The sequence below is a fragment of the Pholis gunnellus genome (assembly GCF_910591455.1).
Source record: "Pholis gunnellus genome assembly, chromosome: 3".
In the NCBI taxonomy this organism is placed as follows: domain Eukaryota; kingdom Metazoa; phylum Chordata; class Actinopteri; order Perciformes; family Pholidae; genus Pholis; species Pholis gunnellus.
The window spans coordinates 16699465-16725023 of record NC_136529.1 but is presented as its reverse complement, the minus strand read 5'-3'; the positions used below and the strand labels follow the sequence as shown (position 1 = coordinate 16725023).

Genomic DNA, 25559 nt, shown 5'->3' with positions numbered 1-25559 from the left:
CCTCTCCTCTCTCTTTCTTTGTTGCGTACTTGGATGCAAGTCTTGTGACCTATCACATTCACTCAGCACGCTGCGGCTGCTCTCCATTGACGTCCCTTTTCCATTGCGACTAAAGAATGCGTTAACGTGACAGAAATGACTTTCTCAGCACAGACCATCGCAGAAAATGAATAAGCCGAATCATGACAGTCGGGCAGCTCTGTCTTGCACATGCTCGCACAGTGCGGTGTAGCTGTCATTTGGAAATATGTTCATTTCAAACCAGATAATATCAGGCAAGCTTCAAATGATGAAAATTATGCATGAGGCATTTCGGTGTCCCTCAGTATTAAGAGGAAGATTGAGCCTGATGCACCTCTCTGTCTGTTGTGAAGCTTGCTAACGCCACATCTGTTATTAGCTAATTATTGAGTACAACCCTTATATAATCGGGCTCATACAGGCAAAAAGACATCATAACAGCCTCCTCGAAATTACAGAAACATTGCCACACTGATATGGAGTTTTCCTATAAGGAAAGATATGTATTTGCGCTTAACATTATGATTTAAGTAGGATTATCACTAACCAGAACCTCAACAATTTAAGGACCAGAGGAATTTGCAGGAAATTCCAGCAGCTTCAGCTGGTTTCTCCACGGCCGCCCCCCACACACACTGCAGCTTGGACAGGATGTGCATGACTGATGAAGTAGGCTTAAAGCTGTATTGCTGAAATAAGGAAGCAATAGAAGGGCACTGCACTTCCTGTGGTGACATTATTATTACTATTTTGTGTCCGTATGAGTAACATGAGAAGAACATGTCGCTTGAAGACAAATTGACAGAGAAAATGAAGTGTTGGGTGTTTCCTGGCGTGACGGTTTTGCACAATAAACCATATCTCAGGTGTAGACAGGTGCTAGATATGACACGAAACATAGACAAGAGAATCAGCCTTTTTATTTGTGATGACTCAGACAAACAATGTCAGGAACAAATCTGACAATGCAGAGGACCCCAAATACTTAACGTCAGCGCAAAAAAAAAAAATATACAATGCAAAATGGCAGATTTTTCTCATCTGTTCAAGTCCCTAATCTGGAGCGACTTCCCAGACAGCAGAGTTGCTCTTTTGGACAAGCTGCTGGCGTGTGAGCGTGACAGAATAGGAGGAGCAGGTTTATGCTTACAGTCAACATGTGAAGGAGCCAGCAGCGACCAATGGCAGGGGTGAACATACAGGAAATGATGCGCGTGTGGTTGGAGTGACTCATGACCTCAGTATGCCACAGATGAGTTGTCCAGATGTGTTGTGTCCCCCCCAACACACACACACATACACACACACACACACACTTTCTCTCTGTGTCTCGCTCGCTCTCACTTTCATTGCATTCCCTCTGACTTTGTTTTTTTTTTACTCCCACTTTCCTCTTCCAAATTTCATGAAACATACACTTACTCTCATGCTATATTTGTCAATGTATGTTTCTTGCCATGGCTAATTCTACCAGTCACTCACTTCATACAAAAGTCGTAATGTAAGCCCCACGTGACTATGGCATTATTTTTCACTACTTTTAGCCGTTATTAAACAAAAAATAGAACATGCTCACAATAATAGCGCTAACATGCTGCTGTTTTGCAGGCATAATGTTTACCATAAACTAATTCAGTTTAATGTGTTCGCATCCTAGCATTTGCTAATTAGCACCAAACATAGAGTACAACTGAGGCTGATGGGAACCAAACTATTGGGCCAACTCAAATGTTGACTTGATGGCGCTAGATGAGGGATGAAGGGATCCTCAAAGTGATTGCAGACCATCCTGAAGGGAACATGAATGTCTGTTCAAATTACATGGCAATCCATCCAAAAGTTGTTACGATATTTTAGTCTGGACCATCATGGCTAAAGATCCAGATTAAAATTTGATTATATAAATACCCCTTGTAGAGCAAACACAATGCATCAAAGACATTTGCTGTTGTTTTAAATGCCTTTTAGGGACTCTAGCACATGAACCATATCCAATTTGCATATTTTAATAATTATAGTTGAAGCATATTCTGAATGAGCTGCGCTTGTCAGACGTCATTTATTGTAAACTGTGGTGACGAGTCCCTTATTGCAGCAGGAAACAACCATGAAATACCTATAGTACATACAATATAGGTGCAAATCAGTTTAATCAGTTGTTCCTAACATATGGGCGCTGAGAGCTCTTCCCAATGGGAAACCTAGAAATGAAAGATAGATTAACATTCAGTTGTACTAGAGGCTGCTGCTCCACACTGTGCACAGGAGGGCTGATCCTAGAGCAGTCACTAAGCTTCCCTTCCCTGCTTGTACTGTAAGAGCTACAGTACCTGCTCCCCATGCGCAGTGAGCTACAGTGTGCTGCTTAGCACAGACACTGACCTGAAATCTCCTTAAGAGGTTATGTGGTGTTAAAAGGCAAGTCAGTCAGCACATTTTCAAATCTTCTCTCCATTCAACACTGCTGAGCTTTAAACACCCCTCTCTCTCTCTCTCTCTCTCTCTCTCTCTCTCGCTCTCGCTCTCGCTCTCTCGCTCGCTCTCTCTCTTTTTTTTCACACATTAAAGGTACTATATGGAATTGTCCTTGTTATTAATGTCCGCAGTGGCCGTTAAGTGAACTGCTGTCAGCATTTGGCTGGACTGGCTTGGTCTCAAGAACACTTTTTGAAGGTCTCTTCTCAGAATCGGCCCTATGCTGTCCACCGTCTGATTTATTTATCGTCACTGAGTTTATTAAGACATTCCTTATATGCATACACACATACAGCATACATGGCATTAAAAGAGGTGAATGGCTCAGTTCTTAGGTTGCATTACAGTCCGCTCACACATTGACATTATAAAGCGATTTTTACCTTGAACCATGAAATGCATTTCAGTCACCCTACACTGTTCACACAGTCCCCAAATTATCCAATTGCATTTCCCCTCTTGCCTTGTATGGCCTCTGGATCTTAACAGAACCACACTTTTTTTTTGTTGTTTTTCGATTCTCCCCCTCGCCTGTGTGTTTCTGGTGTGACGTCGTTGCCAGATGCTTGAGGGAGTGTTTTGGACTGCGGGAGGTTGGCGAGGGGAAGTGGGGGTTGGGGTGTATGAGCGGGTGGTGTTAAAGTTTCAATCACAGTTTTAAAAGTGACAGTTCTCAGGTATCAAAACCATTTAAAAGTAATGCCACTGATATAACTACACTATTCATCCCCTGCGTAGTAAGCGCTGTGGGTGCCTGTGAAGATGTGTGCCCCTCACTTGTCCTCCTACATACAGTTATAGGAGTGAAACTCTGCCTAGTTATGCACTTTGAATACATTATCTAGACATTCCCTCGGCTGTTGTTTTTCTTAGACCAACAGGGAGCAGAGAAATGAACGAGGAAACACGTCGAAAACAAGTTGTTTAGAGAGAGTAGGAAAGAAATGAAGAAGGCGGTCGGTTGTGTTTTTTCAATTATGCTGTGTTGTTTTTTTATAGCATAGTTTGAGACAGACAGAGCTGCAGTTAATGAATCCAGTCTGTTTTCCCACCTCTGAGGAACAGACAAAGGGGAGGGATAGGGGGATGATGCATTGAGGAGAAGGAGGAGAGAGAGAGAATGGGAGGAGATTGAAAAGTCTTCATTGGAGCCATTTCTGTTAAGCAGAGGTGGAGGAACATGGAGAGTGGGTGGTGTCAGAAAGCAGGGGACGGATATTTTTTCAGTTCTTTCAGTAACCCCCCCCCCCCCCCCCCCCCCCCCCTTTGTTTACCCATTGCTTAATCAGTGAATCAGAGTGTTGTGGGGCAGCTGGAAGCATTTAAACAGAGAACTCTGTGTTAAAAATGAAGAGTACCTTTGGGAATATGGCCCCTGATTCCCATAAACCTCAGAAATGCTGCAGCACAATGGCCAAGTTTCCTTAGTGGAAATCAGATCTCTCTCCCTCATTCTTCTCTCTTCTGTCTTCTTTCTTTTCTTCTCACTTTTTTCTTCCTTTGCTCTCCCTCCATCTGCAATTTTTTTCTTTAATCCGTTTTCCACTTTTACTTGAACCAAAATATTTGAAAGTGATCCATCTCGCTCCCTTTGCTAGCCCGGCTCTTCAGAAAAATGTGTCAGTTTATCTAAATCCAGAGGGTTCCTCTGGACTTACTGTCAGATTTATTGGTCCATAGCTGGTAAGCTCTCACTATGCACACTTTTATTATGCTCTCATGCCAAGGAATCTGCTTCGTCATTTCCCCGCACTCAAGCTTTTCTTTCCGGGTTGGAGAAACCGATCCTCTGGTCTGCCCTAAATCATCACAGTGACCTGCTCACCCTGGTAAACATACCCCCATATAAGACCTCCACCCTTAGCACTGAGCGCTGCATGTCCATGGACTCCTGCAGCACGACTTTGGCCCTATATCCGAGGTGTTTGTGTATGTGTGTCAGTAGGTGTGTGTGGATAGTTCTGTGGAGAGCAGAGCTCGTGGCAGCTGTGAAAATACGAGTCTTGTGGTTTGTGAAACCCTCCTCCCAACTCTTTCTCTCTCTCTCTCGCTCTCTCTCTAGTCATGCAGACATATAGTTTTCATTCCGTGTGAAGAATAATATTTATGGGTACGACAGTCTGTGCTGGAAGAGGTATTCAGATGTTTACTTACATAAAAGTTGCAATACCACAATGTGGAAATACTCAGCAAGTAAAAGTCTTCATATTCTTCAAAATGCTACTTAAAGTGGCTATATTCAATATTTTTGTATTAACAGTGGATCACAGGACTACTGTGTGAAAGGGGTCACTTGTAGTGACGAACCATCAGATAATTGTCTCTGACTCTGAATTCTCCTCAGCTTTATGGAGCGTCAGCTTTTAGCGTCTTTCAGCTCTTTGTTTTGGTTTTCCGGCTGCGACTTTGCTCTGTTTACAAAGTAACCAGTAACTGCAGCTGTTAAATGAATATTGTGGAATTAAAAGTACAATATCTTCCTTTGAAATACGGTGGTGTACAAGAATATAGTGGCGTAGAATTAAGTATGTTCAAGCGCAGTACAGTAAATGTACTTTCCATCACTCACTGCAGCAAATATCCTCACATTTCCTTTCCTTTAGCTTTAACAATAGCTTTCTGTCTCTGATCCTTGGCTCGGCCTCAGTGTGGCTGAGCTGCTATTTGAGGAGAGGAAGGAAGAGGAGGGAAAGAGGGAACCAGGGAGAGGGGTATATTAGTGTCTCATGTTATTCTTTTCTTTTTTTTTTTTTTAAATGTTCTGCTCTCACAGACCCTCGCTGTGTGGTCCTGCACCACATTCAGGACAGTTTGTATAGAGCAGGGGGTATTCCAGTGTTTTTCCCTGTAAAACTTCCATAAAGTGTGTGCTGCCATGTGCACGCGTCGAGGTGTTTGATTTTCATCGTCGGGTGGGGCACCGGTCTTCCCCGTGATCTGAGCCTCAGGAAAATAAACGCAGCGGAAACCACACGCCCACTGTCGCTTAGCTACAGCTACAGCAACATCTCACTCCTCAAAGCAACAAACAGCCTGTCTCATATTCTGTCTGTCTGAGTGACTGGAAACCTGGAGTCCAAACCTGAAAATCTGGACTGTGTGTGTGTGTGTGTGTGTGTGTGAGAGAGAGAGAGATAGAGAGAGAGAGCTGTTGAACACACAGTATTGCTGACTAATTTACTTCATCACATGACTATGAGTCAAACCTCTTACCCATCTGTTACAAGTATGTACGACAACAGCACATGCTCAAGCTCTTTATGCGTCAAAATCAATCAATTCAGTTACTGAAAACACTGTGTTGGCCTCCCCCTGCCCCTCCTGTGTCTGTGCCCCTTCTTACCCCCTCCACCCTTTCTCTGTCCAGATGTGGAGCAGATGGCCATCGACTGGCTCACCGGAAACTTCTACTTTGTGGATAACGTGGACGACAGGATCTTCGTGTGTGACAAGGATGGGCAAACATGTGTCACCCTCCTGGACCAGGAGCTGTATAACCCCAAAGGCATTGCCCTAGACCCCACCATGGGGTCAGTTTGATACCTTACTTTCTGTGTAATGCATAAACACACTGCATGCAAATTCATTTTAATCCCATGAGAACAACTGGAGTCAGACTTCTGTCATCTGCCGTTGTTACCCAACTTTAAACCGTGAGGTGAAATGGAGGGAAAAGGCTCAATGGAAGTTTGGATGTTGGAGTAATTGAGTGCAGATGTTCTGTTTGCACTGTGGTACGCTGACTGTATAGGTTTTGAATGTAAACGCATGTTTTTTTGTTACAGCTATTTTGTTTATGACCAGACTTTCCAACTGAATTCCTGAAAGTGTGTGTGTGTGTGTGTGTGTGTGTGTGTGTGTGTGTGTGTGTGTGTGTGTGTGTGTGTGTGTGTGTGTGTGTGTGTGTGTGTGTGTGTGTGTGTGTGTGTGTGTGTGTGTGTGTGTGTGTGTGTGTGTGTGTGTGTGTGTGTATCTGTGGTGCATGCTTGTGTGAGTGGCTGAGAGCTTGTGTGTGTTGGAAAGAATTAACAGCAGGAATGTGTGTGTGTGTGTGTGTGTGCTTGCAGCTTCCACGCAATTTCCTTGTCCGTAATTGTTTTTTCCAGTAACAAGGTCAGGTAGATTCACTGTAGCTGCTTTTTTGTTGTTGTTGTGGTCTGCAGTGTCATTAGAGGAGGAGAAAAACACCACTAACAACAATATAACATCAAAATTCATCCTTTGTGGTGCTGTTAAATTAGTTACCACGAATCTTTCAATATATCCGACAGTGACTGTTTACTGTAATGAACCTCAGAAAAGTTACTGATTATTTTACTATCACCCCACTATGACAGGATTTTGTGAGGCTTAGTTTCGACAGGGAATCTGACAGGGAAATGTGTTTTCCAGCTCATTTAGCACATATTTTAGAAAAAGAGATGTTGCTTGCCAGCACCTTTTCAGGGACTGTGAGCGTGATTTGTTATTTGAAGCTTTAAATAAGTCACTATTTTTGCTTTGGCAGCTGTGAAACACTTAAATAATGATTATGCTCTGACACACTATTTGTGTTTGGTTCTAAATCAGATTTACAGTGTAAATGTGTTCCTTCAGAATATAGCTGGTCTTTAAAATTACAGCTATTTCAAAATAAACTCCAAATGTTAGCTCTTGTGGTATAGGAGACTTGCTGAATACAAGTTGAGGACTTTAGACATCTTTGTTTTGTCCAACCAGCGGTCCAAATATATTTTGCAAATATTCAGCATTATTACTTGAAAAATGACTTAAACAATGAATGTAGCTTGCTGTTTGCTAGCAGGGATGTCGCCTGCTTCTTTTACCCTACTGAATCTAGATTAGTATTGTCTCCCTGTGATGGAAATAAGGGCGATCAATCAATTATAACAAAGCCAGATGGGCGGAAAATACTATTTTCCGACTCAATTGGTCTATTCATCCGTCTGTCCTCAATCAGGTCTGATCCTTTGTTTACACAGGAAGGTATTCTTCACAGACTACGGTCAAATCCCTAAGGTGGAGCGCTGCGACATGGATGGCCAGAACCGAACCAAGCTTGTGGACAGTAAGATCGTGTTCCCCCACGGCATCACGCTGGATCTCGTCAGCAGGCTGGTGTACTGGGCCGATGCCTACCTGGACTACATTGAGGTGGTGGACTATGAGGGCAAGAACCGGCACACCATCATCCAAGGCCTGCTGGTGAGAACAGCTGCACAGGATGCACCCCACTCCCATTATTATCAATTAGCCGGAAGATAATCTCCCTTAAATTAGCTGTCTTTGTGTATGCCATTCATAATGCTCTAAAAACCCCAGAGTGCTTTATAGTTCCCTATATATCTGTAATACACCTTATGTTTCTCCTGTGTACTCCTGTAATGTGTTCTTGCTCAGTGAGTTATATGCACAGATAAGACCGCGGACATTTGCCTTTTCATTAAAGCCGCTGATTAATAGTGTCTGATGCTGAGGCTGTTGTTGATGTTGCAGGGCTGTTGAAGCACAGTGGCTCTTAAACCTGTAACCATGGCTTTTACTGTGATCTGTGGAGAAGTAATGGCTTTCATTTACTCACTGAACCTAAGGGCACACACACAGGTGCACACACACACACACACTAGCATGTCTTGCTTTGTGCGTGTGAGCACCTGTGATAGGGCCGAAGTACATTCACATCCTCCAGGTAAAGGGTAAACGTGTGTTATTGATGGTGCTGAGTTTGGGCTGTGCGTGTGTGTTTATGAAGGCCTGACATGCTCTCGTAAAGCTGCACAGGAAACTCTTTTGTTTAAAAAACAGTTATTAAATTGCAGAAAAAATGTCCATGCTTGCTTATAGAGACCCTTTATATGCATTAGATTTGGAAAAATTCAGTTCTGATGTTGATGTTTTTCTTGGCTGGATCTGTGAGTAAAGGTGACATAGTGCACAGTCATGTTTCCTTACAGTCTGATGCTAATAGGCATCTATTCACTGTATAACCTCAGTGGGCATTGCCCTTGAGCCTATGACAATAACCCTTTTTATCTTTCTGACTGAGTCTCTATGTGGCCTGAGATGCACCACAATGCCATCTCAGGTTTTATGCTGCTGCTGCTGAAACAGCCTCTTGTGGCACTGAGTCACTGGCCTGAATGTGTGTCCAGATCTGAAAGTGTTTGCCTTGCTTTCCTTCCTGATTTTGTCAGATAAAAGCTAATTTGTCCATGAGTTCTAACTATTTTGAGCAGTTGAAGTTTTGCTGGTTCTTCTCAGTCACTGCTGCTGCTAAACACTTCATTTCACATCATTTCATAATACCACTTTGTACCACAGAAAATACTAGTTTCTGAACCAAAGGCAGGTGGCTGTTAGAATTGTGTATCAGGACATTTCAAAAAGAGGGTGAACTGTTTAACCACCACTCTACATGCACATGGTTTGTTAAACTAAAAGTAACAATTTAAACATCAACTCTACTTTATGCTACATTACCAATTACTCACTCACTAAAACTAACCATGGAGAAAAATGACTAAAGAGAATCTCCGAAACATGGAGGATATTTGGAACAGAGCCATGGTAGAAGCGCGGTAATGGACTCTGAGGTTTTCAGATATAGAAAATAATGGACTTCATGAAATAAAATGCCCCGCCACACTGAATCATGGTCAATTATTTTCATATATGAGGACACATAATCATGTATTACTGCTTGCATAAAGACAAGATACTGTATTAAGGTGAGGCAGGGTGAATAAATCAATGAAAAAATTTAAACGCAAAACTAATGTGTTTTTGCTTACACAGCCTTCATCAGAGCCTTTAAAGCTCTTTACAAGCTCAATAAATATAGCACTGGTACAGTATTTCTGTAGAAGCACTTATTTATCTTATTGTCATGAGGCACAGCAAACCAGTGACTGTAACTGTCAGTATTTTATGGAAAAACTTAGCTTAACTTCTTAGCTAGACTACATGTATAGTTAATAATTAATTTGAGCACTCAACGGGGATTGTACGTTGGAATTAATACCATCTTCCTCTCCTTCACTCTTTCCCTCATCACTTCTATCATCTCCCCACTTTCCATTTATTTCTCTTCAAGATTGAGCACCTGTACGGGCTGACTGTCTTTGAAAACTACCTGTATGCCACCAACTCAGACAACGCCAACATGCAGCCTAAAACCAGTGTGATCAGGGTCAACCGCTTCAACAGCACAGACTACCAAGTAGTGACCAGGGTGGACAAGGGAGGAGCGCTGCACGTTTACCACCAGAGACGCCAGCCTCCAGGTAGACCACACGCACACACACACACACACACACACACACACACACACACACACACACACACACACACACACACACACACACACACACACACACACACACACACACACACACACACACACACACACACACACACACACACACACACACGCACACACACATGCTTTTATATAATCTGATATCATCTGAATACTGTATTGATGCTTTTAGTTTTGTGACTTTATTTTCCACCTTCTTGGTGTCCAGTACGTAGCCATGCATGTGAGGTGGACCAGTTTGGGAAGGCTGGAGGCTGCTCAGACATCTGTCTGCTGGGGAACGGCCACAAGACCCGAACCTGCCGCTGTCGCTCCGGATTCAGCTTGGGCAGTGATGGCAAGTCCTGCAAAAGTGAGTAGGACTATAAGTGTTACGAAAACAATTACGCTTCAGCGGCCGTAAATACAATTTTATTTAAATATGTGAATATTGAGTAGGCTGTAGCACAACTGAAACTAGTAAGCAATCCTATATTTTGAGAAAAATAAACAGTCATGACTCAGCAAGCAAGCAAGGAAGAAAGCTCTGAACCATCAGCTTAGCTAACAGAGCTAAAAGTACTATTTTAAATACAGGGTTGAAACTGATGACGAACTATGAATTAAAAAACATAGTAGGAATAGTTATCTAAACGCAATGACTAGACAGTTGAAATTGTTAGCTGGAGGCAGCTTAATGGATACATCATTAAAATAGACCAAACCGACCTCAACATTGACAGTTCAGATGTATGAAAACATTATTGTTACAATATCTTCCTTTGTATCATTTTAAGTATTAAATATCAGTTTAAAAGTTGGGTGCATTTGTGACATGGCTGGTTGTGTCAATGAGCCCATCATGCTGTGGAGGTACATCTGACAAAAGAACGTTTGGTAACCACTGCACTGTAGCGCACTGTAGATTCATTACAACTGTGTGCGTGCAGCCAGCAGAAGTGTAAGTATTAAGTAAGGAGCCACAGTGATTCAGCTTTATAGACCTAAAGCCAAGGGCAGCCAAGGTTGGACCAGGGATGTGGTTCTCCCCTGGGCAATAGACCGGGGAAGGGCTGAACAAAGTAGCTGAGCAACACATAACTTAGTCTGACTCTCCAGCTCTCTGCTAACCTCCCCATAAAGCTTTCAGCCTGATTCAGCTTGTTGAGAGAAGGGTTTTGATATTCTATTAACCAATAATAGCATTATATTGATCTGCCTCCTAACAATAGACTGTTCTTGAAAATGACATAATGAATATAAGTAAAGACGATCCTCCTCATCCTCATCCTCATCCTCATCCTCATCCTCTCAGTTAAGATAACTTAGTTTACACTTTGGGCTTTTGCCGATCTTGCACCTTATTTACGTGTTTAAATCAGTACACATTATTTGGGGAAACAAACAGTCATGAGTCAGCGCAAATTTAAAATGTCAACAGAAATTGTGAAAGAACATGATATAAGTAAAATAAGTGTAGTGTTAACTGCCTCTGTTGAATTGTGTATATATAAATTCAGCACTAAGCCACAGACTTTTGTTTTCCTGTGTTGCTGCAGAACCCGAGCACGAGCTCTTCCTGGTCTATGGTAAAGGTCGCCCAGGAGTCATCAGGGGCATGGACATGAACGTCAAAGTACCGGATGAATACATGATCCCCATAGAGAATCTGATGAACCCGAGAGCTCTGGACTTTCACTCTGAGAGCGAGTTCATTTACTTTGCCGACGCCACCAGCTACATCATCGGGCGACAGAAGATTGATGGAACAGAGAGAGATACCATTGTGAAGGAAGGTAGGGTAATGACAACTAATTTGACAAAGGATTGTGAAAATGAAATTCCATTCCTAAGTGATTTCTTTCCCAGGTTACACATGCATACTTGCATTCAAGTTATAAGGATTTTGCCCAAGTTTGGGCTGTAAATACATTGGGCAAACATTTTCTCTTGAGCAAAAATGCATGCATGAGATTATATACAGGTTTACAAGAGGTGATAAACAACAAGGTTATCCCATTGAGTACAAATGGACTACTTTTGAAGTGTTTCCACAAATTTGAGTTGGCAAACATTTAAAAGTCTTTTTTTTCTCAATGAGCTGTATGAATCAGCAGGCAGCAATCCTGTAACAAATCAAGGCTGAAATAAAAAAGATATAAAAAACGCAAATCCCGGTTTACACTTCTTCAAAGAATATGCAGTCAGTAGTGTTTTTTATTGCAGCAGCAATAGGCACCAACAGTCTGTGTTTTTCTCAGGAATCCACACAGTGGAGGGCATAGCTGTGGACTGGATGGCTGACAACTTGTACTGGACAGATGACGGGCCTAAGAAAACCATCAGTGTGGCTCGGCTGGAAAAGGCTTCACAGACACGCAAAACCCTCATCGAGGGAAAGATGACTCACCCTCGAGCCATTGTAGTGGATCCTCTGCACGGGTAAGACAAAGAGATCGGGGGAGGGATGGAGGTGGATGTTTTTGTTCCAAAGAAAAACAATACAGGTCATTGAGCAAGGCGAAGAGGTGAGAGGTGATGGCAGCAGTTATAATAATGTCGACTTTGAGGTGGCAGTATGTGTGATGCATGCATGTCTGTCTGTGCTTATCTGTGGTTCGGGCAACATAGGGTGAAGGGTGATGATTGGTGGTCATTTCAGATGACTCAAGTGCTTGGTCACTCACCTCTCAGCATAGTCTCTCCACTCTCTTTCTGTCACAGTTTCCCTTATCGCTTGTGTATGAGCTGTTTATTGATTTTTACAATACACCACTTGCATCCCTTTTTTTTTCTCTTCTCTGTGTCTCTTCACAATTTCCAGAGTTTTATATTTTTCATCACATCTGCGTGGTTGACCATTACCACCCTGAAATGTAACGTCCCTTCTGATTTCACTTATCACGCGCTATTTATTGAAACAGATGGAGCCTTTTGTGCATTACATGGTAGATTTCCTCCCCAAGCTTATTAACAGACACCCATATCTGTCTCGTACTGTTTCAAATGGTGCTTAATCTTGCCGTGTATGAGTGTGTCCTATTGATAATGACCTCCTGGGCTGTGAGAAGCACACGCTCATAAACACGCACACACTTTTGGGATTGCAAAGCGGCAGGGTGTGATGTGTGTCCACACACTTCCCAGGGGAAAGGCACTCGCCTCCACTAATGCCTGTAATCAATCAGGCTCAGCGAGTAGAGGGAGGAGAGGGATAAATTCAAGAAAAGGAAGAGAAGCAGACAGATGGAAAACGAACTATGAAATGTTAATGCTAATGTCAGTCATATTCCTGGGGCGGGGGGGGGGCACAGTGTTGTAGACAGCCAGTACTCACAGGATGAGCCTGGAGCAGTGAGGGAAATTGACAGGTGCTAAAGTACCTGGTGGCAAACATTTGTTTGCCTGTGGGCAGATCTCCGTAGAAACGCGGTGGAGCCGCCTCACTGGATGCTCCGTGCTTTAGGGCTGCTAGATGAAATGTCATTGCCTCTGTTAATGCCTAGAGATTCTTCAAGATGCCCCAGCAAATTATCCCTTTTCTGCCTTACTATCACATTTCATTCAGTGCTTGTACCCATGACAGTTCTCTTGTTGCCTCCTCAGGTGGATGTACTGGACAGACTGGGAGGAGGACCCTAAGGAGAGCAAGCGAGGGAAAATTGAGCGGGCTTGGATGGACGGCTCCAACAGAAACGTGTTCCTGACCAGCAAAACTGTGCTGTGGCCCAACGGTCTCAGCCTGGACATCCCTCAGGGCATCCTCTACTGGGTGGACGCCTACTACGACCGGATTGAGATGGTTTACCTCAACAGCACCGAGCGCAAGGTCAGCACTCGCTCACCATCATCAGGATTATTTTACTGCAGGCTAGGGGCAGCGTAGTTCACAGGAATCAAGGCGGAGGATTATTCTGACATAACGAGCTGTGAGCGAGCTACAGTACAAAGGAATGAGTTTTACAGCAATGGAGGACTGTGGGTGGTCCATCACAATGCAATTCATAGTCTGCGGGCTTGAGCCCTTATAATACTGGTCACTCCTTGTGGCTGTATTGATGATATTTTGTTTTCACTGGCCTGTGTGTTGGCTTGGTGGTGTTTTTTTAAGCATTAAAGATTTTTAATGTTATGGTTGACATAAAATTCATGAAATTTAAATATGTATTTGCATACTCTGAATACCACAGAAAAGGTTATTTAAGGGCCACATACTGTAGATTTATGTTCTGCTTTATAGCACCACCATTGCTTTGATGCTTATTATTTTTTAGATTTGCAGCATAATTAACTCAAATGATAACCGGTAAAAAACAAAGAAGTTCCATCAAATTAACACAAACATGTTTTGGTGCAGCTGTTCTGGAGCACACAGTGCTGTAGTCTGCTTTTTAAAAAGTATACTTTACCATCATGTTGCTTCTCTTACATCATCAGACGGTGTATGAAGGTCAGGAACTGAACCACGCCTTTGGTCTGTGCCACTATAAACACTTCTTGTTCTGGAACGAGTATCGTAGTGGAAGCATTTACAAGTTGGACACCACCACTGGCACCGCCACCCTGCTGCGCAACGAGAGACCGCCCATCTTTGAAATCCGCATGTACGATGCTCAGCAGCAGCAAGGTGACTGGAAATGCATTACAAATTGATAATTCATCCATCAATCCATGTTAATCAAGAAACTATCATTGTCCAGTGTGAATATTATTGAGGCATAATTTGTGCTAATTTGTGTTTTGCATTAACCTTATGTATCTGCATAATTATGTTTGTTCATTCGCAGGCTCTAATGCGTGTCGTGTGTACAATGGCGGCTGCAGCAGTCTGTGTCTGGCTATACCAGAAGGCAGGCAGTGTGCCTGTGCAGAAGACCAAATACTAGACCCAGCTGACAACACCAGCTGCAAAGGTAAATTCAAACATGAATGCTTTGTATGTTCTACTGAGGTGGTGTGAGACTGAAGGGTATTTCTCATGGCTCTAATTATGTTCTGCTACACGTACAAAGTTTTATTTCCAGTATGTTGGACAAGATGAGTCAAGCTGTGTGACTCTGACTCTGTCTGTTTTGTTGGAACTGCTAGACAAAAATATTTGAACAAATGTAGACATACGGGGGGGGGGGTGGTAACAACAGAAGCACCTGCATAATGTAACGCAGCCCAATACAAACTCTTAATGAAGCCTAAAATAATCAAGGTGTTCCTAATATTTTGCCCACCCTCAAGTTGCTAAAAAAAATCAATAAAATCCAATCTATTCCAATACAACACCACAAAAGCCATAGCTATGACCCAGTCTCATTGAAAATCAAACAAAAAAATCTGCACACTGTATTACAGATTTTTGCAAATGCTGAAACACAATCTCTAAGCTAGGGCCCTCTTTACACACAAAAACAAAACCAGATACACAAAATACAAAACATCTTTTATCTTCAAACACTTCATTCAGAACTATATAATCTTCTAAAAATTGTATTTTTGCATCACAACTTAACACACAAGCACAAAATAAATAGCCCTTTTATTAGATGCCAACTGCACACTGATATGCTAAGTATAAGACACTAATATCTAAAATCTCATTTATTATCTTGTTGTTTTGTCCACCCCATACACGGCATGTCTTTTTTTTGTTATGCATTTGCTAGTCTGCTCAGCTTCAGTCTGCAGTAGGTGAGGTGGATTTTCACTTATGGATTTTCACTTTTCTTTTAATTGCTCGTTTCCATGAACCCTCCATTTTTGGTCATTCAAAACTGTGTTTTTCTTCATGCAGTCGTATTTCACATTCCTTTTATTCCTCCTTTCCTCTACTTCTCCTTCCACAGCCAACCCGTCTTACGTACCCCCTCCTCAATGCCAGCCTGGGGAGTTTGCTTGTAAAAACAACCGCTGCATCCAGGAGCGCTGGAAGTGTGACGGAGACAACGACTGTCTGGACAACAGCGACGAAGCTCCTGATCTGTGCCGTGAGTTACTGCACACACACACACACACACACACACACACACACACACACACACACACACACACATGCACACACACACGTAATCTAACATGGTTTCTAAACAGCTACCCCGCCTGTACTGAGTCAGATGACCTCAGACAGTCTGAATTTGACAGTCTGGTGATGCCAGAATGAAATGAGAGAGCAGAATCTAGTGAGTATCTGTTTATATGTGCGAATGTGTGTGTGTAGCAATATCCCTGGATCTGGAAAAGCTCTCTCTCTGCTTGTCCGTCCGTCTGTCTGTGTTTGGAAACCAACGGTTGTTCCCGTCCCAGACAAATCAAACACCCGTCCAAAACAGCTAGAATGTTTGCTCTCTTTTTCACTCATTTGCAACTGTCATCTCTCCAGTCTACACATTTTCTCTGTTTCCTTCTTCTTGCCTTCTTAACGCGTCCTTTCCTCTCTCCAGACCAGCACACCTGCCCTACAGACCGATTTAAGTGCAAGAACAACCGCTGCATCCCTCTGCGTTGGCTGTGTGACGGGGACAATGACTGCGGGAACGATGAGGACGAATCCAACACCACTTGCTCAGGTACACAAACCAGCTTATTCACCCTGCCAATATCTGACGGGTCCTTTTCAGTCGTTCACGATGTGACGTGAGCTCCGCTGTCTTGTCTTTTAGCTCGTACCTGTCCGCCTAATCAATACTCGTGTGCCAGTGGGCGCTGCATCCCTATTTCTTGGACATGTGACCTGGATGATGACTGCGGCGATCGGTCAGATGAACCTGCATCCTGTGGTTGGTCAACTTCAGTGGTTTGGTCTATAGCTGAGGGGTGATTTATTGCTGTTATTGGAGGTTGTTTTAACGTTTAATGTCTAAATTGTAGTTTTGTCCACAGCCTACCCCACATGTTTCCCCCTCACCCAGTTTACCTGCAACAACGGACGCTGCATCAACATAAACTGGCGCTGTGATAATGGTTAGTGTCTGTTCTGTACCTCTTCTCCTCTTCTCCTGTATGCCCGTTTACAGTGGCGACCACTTGCTTTCCTTTGTCACAGGTTTGCTGTGCATGTTTTACCACCACCCCCATATTGGCACACACGCTTCTTTTTGTCACCTTGTACGTTTTGTGTGTTTTTAGCTTTACTGTTTCTGCTGTCTTTTGTTGTTCTGTGTTGTTGGTTTTTGTTGTACCGTGTTGTGCTGTTCGCCCACTCTGCTGTCTTCCGTTGGTTCTGTCTTTCAGAAAAGGATTGTGGGGACGGCTCTGATGAGTTGAATTGTCCAAACCTGACCGGTTAGTGCATAGATCAACATGCACCACAACAGCCATGACGCTAGCCTAGTTCTAGGACTCGGTTCAGAAACAGTTAGGGCTGCTTTTCGGCATTGAACGTGGCCACACGTGCCAATACCGCTCTCCTTTTATTTACTGTAGTCTTCTGCACATAGGTTCGAAGCTGAATTAGATTTGATATATCGTAATGCATTATTCAGTCAAGCGAAAAGTCTAGTCAAATAATTTATTGTAATACAATATAATTTGGTAAAGATTTAATAGAATGTCAGGCTGAATGATAAAAAGTAGTTAAACCACAGAGTACGTTTCCCTGATTACTATGAAATTAAATGCTGTGAAATGCACTAAAGGTTTTACATCAGGTTGCCCTTTTACATTAGTATGGGCATAAAAGTGCTTAAGTTATGATGCTCTGCTGCCAGGCTCAATGTATCAGTGCTCGGTACATTCCCTCATGGTGCATGGTCTGATCTATGCAGTTTCTGTCATTATTTACTTTCATCTCTCATACTCTATTTCATTTGTATTTCATTGTTTTCTCTGTCACTGTGTTAATTGTGAAAAAAAAAAGAAAGAAAAGCAATTACTTTCTGCATATTTATATTTACATTTGTTCCCCTTGAGGCAGTGGGTGCCTCATAATGTGAGAGAGTGGGTGTTGTTTGATTGTGTTTGTTTTTCAGATAACGACTGCGGGGACAACAGCGACGAGGCAGGCTGTAGTCACTCCTGCTCCAGCGCTCAGTTCAAGTGTAACAGCGGCCGCTGCATCCCAGATTACTGGACCTGTGATGGAGATAACGACTGTGGGGACTACAGCGACGAGACACACGCAAACTGCACCAATCAGGGTCAGTGTTCCAACATTGCCGATCAGGTGGAACAGTTAGGAAACAGTAGTAACATCTAGGAAATAAGGATTTATAGTCATTTTCTTTTTTTTTTAAATTAAACCACCATGCTTGCAACAATGCTTTTCCATTTGCCAAGAAACTTCATATAAAAAAATACAGCGCTAATTCTTGGTCGTTTTCAAATATGTCAAGAAATGTGAAGAACAAAATTATGCCTAAATAATAATAATAACTTTTCACTAGTTTTTAGTCCACAGCTGCTTTCAAAGAGTGCTGGTTTTGCCTCGGTGTTGACTTTCTGTCCTTGTTCATAAAGCACACCTGCAGGACGATTCTATACCCTGTAATTAAGACAACTGAACTTATGTGTTCAGTATAAAATCTATAAACACAGTACCCTGGTATGGTTTATTTGTGCATAAAACCACATCTCAGTAATTATTTGTGGCAAGATTACGTGATCATAAATATGAGTTGCTGCAGCTGATGGGACTGACCGCAGTTGATACCAGCCGCTAATAATGCATGTTAATGCATTCACCATTCACAAACAAATAGCCGCTGGTCCTTTTTTTTAAACAGTATTCAAGGAACACTGCTGAGACGGGTGGTCGTTATTATCATGGATGGATGGTTGCATCGCCAGACTGTTTTGTCATTTATTCCCTGGACTGCACTAGGCACTGAAATCATAGCCTAGTATTTACATTGTAGTCAGTAGATGTAACAGGTCCCTGGTCCCTATTAGTCACACTGGCACATAATGAATCTCCCTAGTCGTTTAGTGAGTGATATAATAACTGTGAAGATATACCTACTTATAATGATCTATTCAGTATTATGCTCGTGCTGTTAAGAGCAACGTTGAAACAATAACACAAATGATTCATTGGCAGCTGGTGTTTATGACTAAAGCAATGGCCCTCTGTATGCATACTTGAATCTGGTCAGTCCTTTCCCGTTGCTAAGACTTGTTACCATCCAGAGTTCCAACAAACAGCTCATTAGCTTTTGTATTCACAGTCTTTTGATGCTGCCCATTGTCTCTGCTCAAGACTGTGTGTCGTGATGTAATTAATCCAGGCAAGGATTGAAGACAACTTTAGAGTCTTAATGACATCTTTCTCTCCGCAGCCACGCGTCCCCCTGGAGGTTGTCATACAGATGAGTTCCAGTGTCGTATGGACGGCCTGTGCATCCCCCTGCGTTGGCGCTGCGACGGAGACACCGACTGCATGGACCTGAGCGACGAGAAGAACTGCGAGGGCGTCACACACATGTGCGACCCAGCTGTCAAGTTTGGCTGCAGGGACTCTGGTGAGGGGATACCATACTTCAAATGAACGAGATGTACGTGAAGTCAGTTTAAGTAGTTATTTTGAAGGTAACCCCCGCCTTCTGTCCTCAGCACGCTGTATCAGCAAAGCCTGGGTGTGCGACGGAGACAGCGACTGTGAGGACAACTCCGACGAGGACAACTGTGAGGCGCTGGTGTGTAAGCTCTCTCACCATGTGTGTGCCAACGACTCCACCATCTGCCTGCCTGCAGAGAAACTTTGCGATGGCACGGATGACTGCCCAGATGGCTCTGATGAGAAACTCTGCGGTAAGAAACAACAGTGTCCCAGGCTGCGTTTCAGTACAGGGAACGCTATAACAGCAAGTAAAAGTCTGCATCTTAAAATAACAGTTCTGTGTAGCTATCACGTAGGCTTGTGTCAGTCCTGATCTGATGTTCTCTGTTTTACAGACCTGTGTTCACTGGACAATGGCGACTGCAGCCATAACTGCACAGTGGCCCCTGGCGAGGGGATAATCTGTTCGTGCCCACTGGGTATGGAGTTAGGGCTCGACAACAAGACCTGTCAAATCCAGAGCTTCTGTGCCAAACACCTTAAGTGCAGTCAACGCTGCGAACAGGACAAGTTCAGTGTGAAGTGTTCTTGTTACGAGGGCTGGGAACTGGAGCCTGACATGGAGAACTGCAAGAGCACGGGTAAGGGCCCGAGGGGAACAGTACAAGAGGGGGAGATGGTGGGCGGGAAGGATCAGGGGAAGGCGAGAGACATCAGTGAAGAATTTAAACATTTGATTGATTGTAGCTGTACAGTTAGGGAGGACGCTAGAGAAGTGACTGGGTTCTGGGCTTTGTCCGGGTTCAAGGCTGCAGAATCCAGAAATGTGGTGTGAGTTTGGGATCAACCGAAGGAGAGGCCGCCCAAGCAGGAAACTGTGGTTAGAGGAGACTCAGTATGCCAAAATGTGATACTCCTTTGGACAATAGACGAAGCACTGGAGACAGAAAAGAGGAAGAGCTTAAATACTGTTCACGTGTGTAAATGACTAAGAAAACGTAAAAAAAAAAAGACATGGGCATTGGTTTCTAGCTGTCATTGTTATTATTTTATGAAAAGACAGAATCTGAACGATTAAAGAATAAAGTGAAGAACAGATAAGCGTTTTGTTTAAGTCAGAGAGGGGACAAGATGTAAAAAAAAATGGAAACTGCTCGGTCACAGCAAATCAACTTGGAATTTTATTATCCACATATAGAATATAGTTCTCTCCCTGCAGCAACTCGCCAATGAGGCAACATGAATTTATGATTGTGCTCTTCACTGCCAGGTCTTAGAGGCTAGCCGCCAGCACCCTGTCATTCATCTGGCTGCCTGTTAGGTACAGATAACTCCTGTCTTATTTACTCAGTGTTTTAATTACCCAGGATTAGAGCCACTTTCAACACAGCCCCTCTGTCATTGGACAAGTCATTCACTGCAGTGTAACATGGCTGCGATGTTTTCCACGCTGTAAAGCAGAGCTGCTCTGCAGTATTTTGAGTAACAAGGATTTTAACCCTTTACCATCTGCTTTGTTCTTCACTGACCTATCTTGTTCATCTCCCACAGATCCTTTCAAGCCCTTTATCATTTTCTCAAACCGCCACGAGATCCGCCGCATTGATCTGAATAAAGGAGAGTTCAGTGTGTTGGTACCGGGCCTGAGGAACACCATTGCCCTGGACTTCCATCTCAGCCAGAGCGCCCTTTATTGGACCGATGTGGTGGAGGACAAGATCTATCGTGGGAAGCTGTCCGAGAACGGCGGTGAGCATTATTAACACATTCAATATGCTTAAAATACTTTTTTGTACCATCTATTAATTACTATTAAATATATGCTACTTACAGATATTTTACGTTTTGATGTAAAAGGAAGGTCCACCATATAGATTTCTTCCAGAGCTTTCAGCCACATCAAGTGGTCTTTGTCAGCGGATAGAGATTACATCGGTGCACATTTGTTGTGGTTATTAACATTGAATTTAATTAACAACATCAGATAAAGTGAAGATACACATTTGGAGTATTGAATGTCAGAAGCAGTTACTGGACTCCTATGAGTCATAACGTTGTAATCTCTAAATATGGTGTTGCACACTGGGAACATATATTCTAGTTCTGTTGAGGTAAACCATTTGTACTTATCAATTTCAATGATAACTACTTTGTTGTGATTTAGTGGTTTTTGACAAGGCCCAGCAGGCAAGAATATCTGGTAAACTATTCAGGTTTTTTGCATGTTGGTGTCGATAAGATGCACTGTCGGTGCTGTTACAGTGGCTTCTTGTGAGCAGAAAATCAGATGTGGTTTCATAAAGGCCAGACCAGTCAATCATGACCAGTGTGCATAACAAACAACGGCCTATCACCACCACAGCAGTAATAAATGAGCAAATCATGTGTACAAGTCTGCACTTAAGTCGTGTGGCATTCATGTATTTTTCTGTGCATGTAGTTGTTATGTGCCACGTTTCCTTTGCAAAGCTAATGGGCTACATACAGTGAGTGTGTGTTTTCATTGCTTCAGACAGGATAATGACTCATCTCAAATAATTAGCCCTGTCCCTTTGATTAGGGACCCAGTGGAAAATGAAAGGGATAGAAAGAGGCTGGAAAATGTGTCTCTTTAGCCCAGCAAGGCACCACATATTTAGTTTTTTTTCTCTCTGAATCACAACCCCTGCTGAGCCACTACTGTGTTTATTTATGTTTTCATGTATCGCACTGACATGTGATTTCTCCCAAACATAGCTAACAATTCCATTAAAGGAATCACAGATGTGATGCAATGTTAGCTTTGAATCCTAATAGCTTGATTACATTTACATCGTCTGTAAATACTTGAAGCAAAGCGGATCAGTGCTTCGGGTTACAGTGCAATCTGAAATGTTGCCATCAGCAAATCCCAGCCTTCGAAGCTTTCATACATACATATTGAAATACTGTGTGAATTCATTAAGAAACTTAAGCGCCCCGAAGGAATCTTTATTTTACTGAGTAGCAAGTTGAAATATGATTAGAGTTATCTTAAACAAAGATGGATGATGCCTGGTAATTCTTTCTTTTCCACTATGTTAGATAGATTTCACAAACAATCAAAGTGTACTGACATTTAGTTGAACTTGTCAAGGATTAAAAACTCAACACTGTTTGAATTTCCATTGTAGTCCTCGTAAAAAAGGGATACGATGACATATCTTCAAGTCAAGTAAGAACGTTTAAAAGACACACAAAACAAAACAAAACATGTTTACCGTTTATCCTTTTCGTCTGTCCTCGTAGCTTTAACCAGCTTCGATGTGGTAATCCAGTATGGGCTGGCTACTCCCGAGGGCTTGGCAGTGGACTGGATAGCAGGAAACATTTACTGGGTGGAAAGCAACCTGGATCAGATAGAAGTGGCCAAGTTGGACGGCACCATGAGGACCACGCTGCTGGCTGGGGAGGTGGAGCACCCTCGCGCTATCGCCCTAGATCCCCGGGATGGGTATGCTTACTGAACCTCCTGCTGGCATCAAACAAAACACATTTACAATTAATGATGATGGCATTTAAAAGCGTATTTAAAGGGTAAACATGTTTGTGATTGTGGCGCTGGCTTCACACACTCATCCTGAACCTATTGCAGCATAATCTTTTGATAACTGCATGTTGTGGAATGACGTTGCAGGATCCTCTTCTGGACAGACTGGGATGCCAGCTTGCCCAGGATTGAAGCTGCATCCATGAGTGGGCAAGGCAGGAAGACCATCCATAAGGAAACCGGCAACGGCGGCTGGCCAAATGGACTCACTGTGGATTATCTAGAGCGACGCATCTTCTGGATCGATGCCAGGTCATAAAAAGGGCACAGACATGAACACGCTCACACAAACACCTTCATTTGATGCACATTCGGTGTCCTTCAGTCATACCCAGAAACTAACGGAAAAGTTGTGCTGTATGCAGGTCTGATGCCATTTATTCAGCCAAGTACGACGGCTCTGGGCTGATCGAGGTTCTGAGGGGACACGAGTATCTGTCACATCCCTTTGCCGTCACTATGTATGGCGGAGAGGTTTACTGGACGGACTGGAGGACCAACACGCTGGCAAAGGCAAACAAGTGGACGGGAGGCAACGTCACTGTGGTCCAAAGAACCAACACACAACCTTTTGACCTCCAGGTCTACCATCCATCCAGACAGCCGCAGGGTGAGACACAGTGTTACACGTGAACATACACATACTGCCGTATATTAAAAGTGTTTGGAAATTAGGGCTACAGAAGCAACTAGTTATTCCTTTTAACACTAGTATATTCATTATGAGAGCGACAACTCGATAGTATAAATGCTGATTTATGAGATGGTTCAAGTCTACATTGTAAATAATCTTTTCCATACTCTCTTCTCCCTAGCTCCTAACCCATGTGCGGCTAAAGATGGCAAGGAGCCCTGCTCTCATCTATGTCTCATCAACTACAATCAGACATTCTCGTGTGCCTGCCCTCACCTCATGAAGCTGGGCCCTGACAAACGCACTTGTTATGGTAGGCGTGCGCACACGTGCAGAAATGCAGTCACTGTAGTCAACATACTCTTTGATTCCCCTTTGAGCTGGCGGACAATTTTCCTCTCTGCTTGTCTTGGCAAGTTGAATGCCACAGTGTAGTCCCAGTCCTTACAGAATTGTTTATTTCCGTGTGTGTGTGTGTGTGTGAGAGAGAGAGAGAGAGAAAGAGAGAGAGGATTAAACAATCTAGACTTTTTTCACTTTGAGTTACTATTGCTTCGACAGCTTTGGAGCGCATTGAAGTGTCTTGTCTGTGAAAAGTGAGAGCGGGCCTGTTTATTCAGTGTGTGTGAGTTTAGTATTCAGGGTAGCACTTTCTATTATCTTCAGGGGTAATGGAATGGAGAGCCCCCTTTCTGTGTGATGCAGGCATCAGCCACAACCTTCCAAATCCACCACCTAGTCTGGCCTGGCCGATACAGCCCTGACACTGTCATTACTCTCCCCCTCTCTCTGTCTGCTTCCCTCTCGCCCTGTCTATCATTTAAGCTGCACACAGTTGAACGATGATAGGACTGTTGAGACCAATGCAATTGTAACGTCTCTGCACTGATTGAATTTACTCTCGCTGTCACGGCCGTGCTATTGCGTTAGCCAGCCAGACACAATCATTCGAGTCAAAGATGCAATTGGATTAACGGTTTGTTCGAGTGGCAGGAATAATGCGCAGATGCACCCATCCACGCTGCAACCACCGATCCCAACGACCCAAGCATTTGCGTCCACTCATGCATTTGACTTTTTGTCTTGAAGCTGCATTTAACTCCCGATTACCCCCATTGAATGCCGAAGGTTTTGGGAGTTACTGAAGGATGCTTGTCAACATGTTCCCCACCCTACAGAGTCTCGTCAGTTCCTGCTGTATGCTCGCCAGATTGAGATCAGAGGGGTGGACATCGACAACCCTTATTACAACTACATCATCTCCTTCACCGTGCCTGATATCGACAACGTGACTGTGGTGGACTATGATGCTCTGGAGCACCGTATCTACTGGTCAGACGTCCGCACCCAGACCATCAAGAGAGCTTTCATCAATGGCACTGGAGTTGAGACTGTGATCTCTGCTGGTACGGAGGAGGCAACACAACAAAATACACACCTGACTAGAGGCTCATTGTTTTCAGTATTGACAGTTTTTTTTTCAAACAGGCAGATTGGTTCGTATATCCTTCACTTGGATATTATGTTCATGTGTTTTTAAAGCAGTGTCCTGCTCCAAGAAGACAACTCGTTACAGTTTGCAAATTGAAATGTACCGTTCGTTAAACCCCACCTCCAAACATGAATTATCCAGTCATAGCTTAGTAACTGAAACTAGGCACTTGCCAAAGAAAGTGCATGTTGCCACACAAAGACTTTGGAAGGTAGTGTCTTCTGATTAATGGCTCTGTGTGTATGTTGTATATCTTTCTTCAGATCTGCCCAATGCTCACGGCCTGGCAGTGGACTGGGTGTCAAGGAACCTGTTCTGGACCAGTTATGATGCCAATAAGAAACAAATTAATGTTGCCAGACTGGACGGCTCCTTCAAAAATGCTGTCATCCAGGGCCTAGACAAACCACACTGTCTAGTGCTGCATCCAATACTAGGGTTGGTCGTCCACACACACACACACACACACACACACACACACACACACACACACACACACACACACACTAAATCTGTCACACTTATTCTAAATAAAGCTTTCAGAAATTGTTCTCAGACACCCTCCTGATTTCATCTTTAACCGTACTA

The 25559-nt window shown here is 43.3% G+C and overlaps 1 protein-coding gene across 1 annotated transcript in view; it reads left to right on the top strand.

The window, feature by feature from the left end:
* LOC306693866 (low-density lipoprotein receptor-related protein 1-like) overlaps window positions 1-25559 on the top strand; it is an 87186-nt gene that overhangs the window by 34951 nt on the left and 26676 nt on the right. Inside the window, exons 7-30 of the mRNA XM_079156524.1 lie at window positions 5864-6026; window positions 7479-7701; window positions 9590-9779; window positions 10023-10166; window positions 11353-11589; window positions 12055-12235; window positions 13400-13622; window positions 14231-14420; window positions 14581-14706; window positions 15631-15771; window positions 16225-16350; window positions 16444-16560; window positions 16664-16744; window positions 17752-17919; window positions 19057-19239; window positions 19331-19528; window positions 19673-19918; window positions 20829-21026; window positions 22545-22749; window positions 22933-23097; window positions 23211-23455; window positions 23661-23792; window positions 24658-24885; window positions 25235-25409. Coding sequence (XP_079012650.1) covers window positions 5864-6026; window positions 7479-7701; window positions 9590-9779; window positions 10023-10166; window positions 11353-11589; window positions 12055-12235; window positions 13400-13622; window positions 14231-14420; window positions 14581-14706; window positions 15631-15771; window positions 16225-16350; window positions 16444-16560; window positions 16664-16744; window positions 17752-17919; window positions 19057-19239; window positions 19331-19528; window positions 19673-19918; window positions 20829-21026; window positions 22545-22749; window positions 22933-23097; window positions 23211-23455; window positions 23661-23792; window positions 24658-24885; window positions 25235-25409 — 4285 coding nt within the window. The remainder of the gene's footprint in view (window positions 1-5863; window positions 6027-7478; window positions 7702-9589; window positions 9780-10022; window positions 10167-11352; window positions 11590-12054; window positions 12236-13399; window positions 13623-14230; window positions 14421-14580; window positions 14707-15630; window positions 15772-16224; window positions 16351-16443; window positions 16561-16663; window positions 16745-17751; window positions 17920-19056; window positions 19240-19330; window positions 19529-19672; window positions 19919-20828; window positions 21027-22544; window positions 22750-22932; window positions 23098-23210; window positions 23456-23660; window positions 23793-24657; window positions 24886-25234; window positions 25410-25559) is intronic.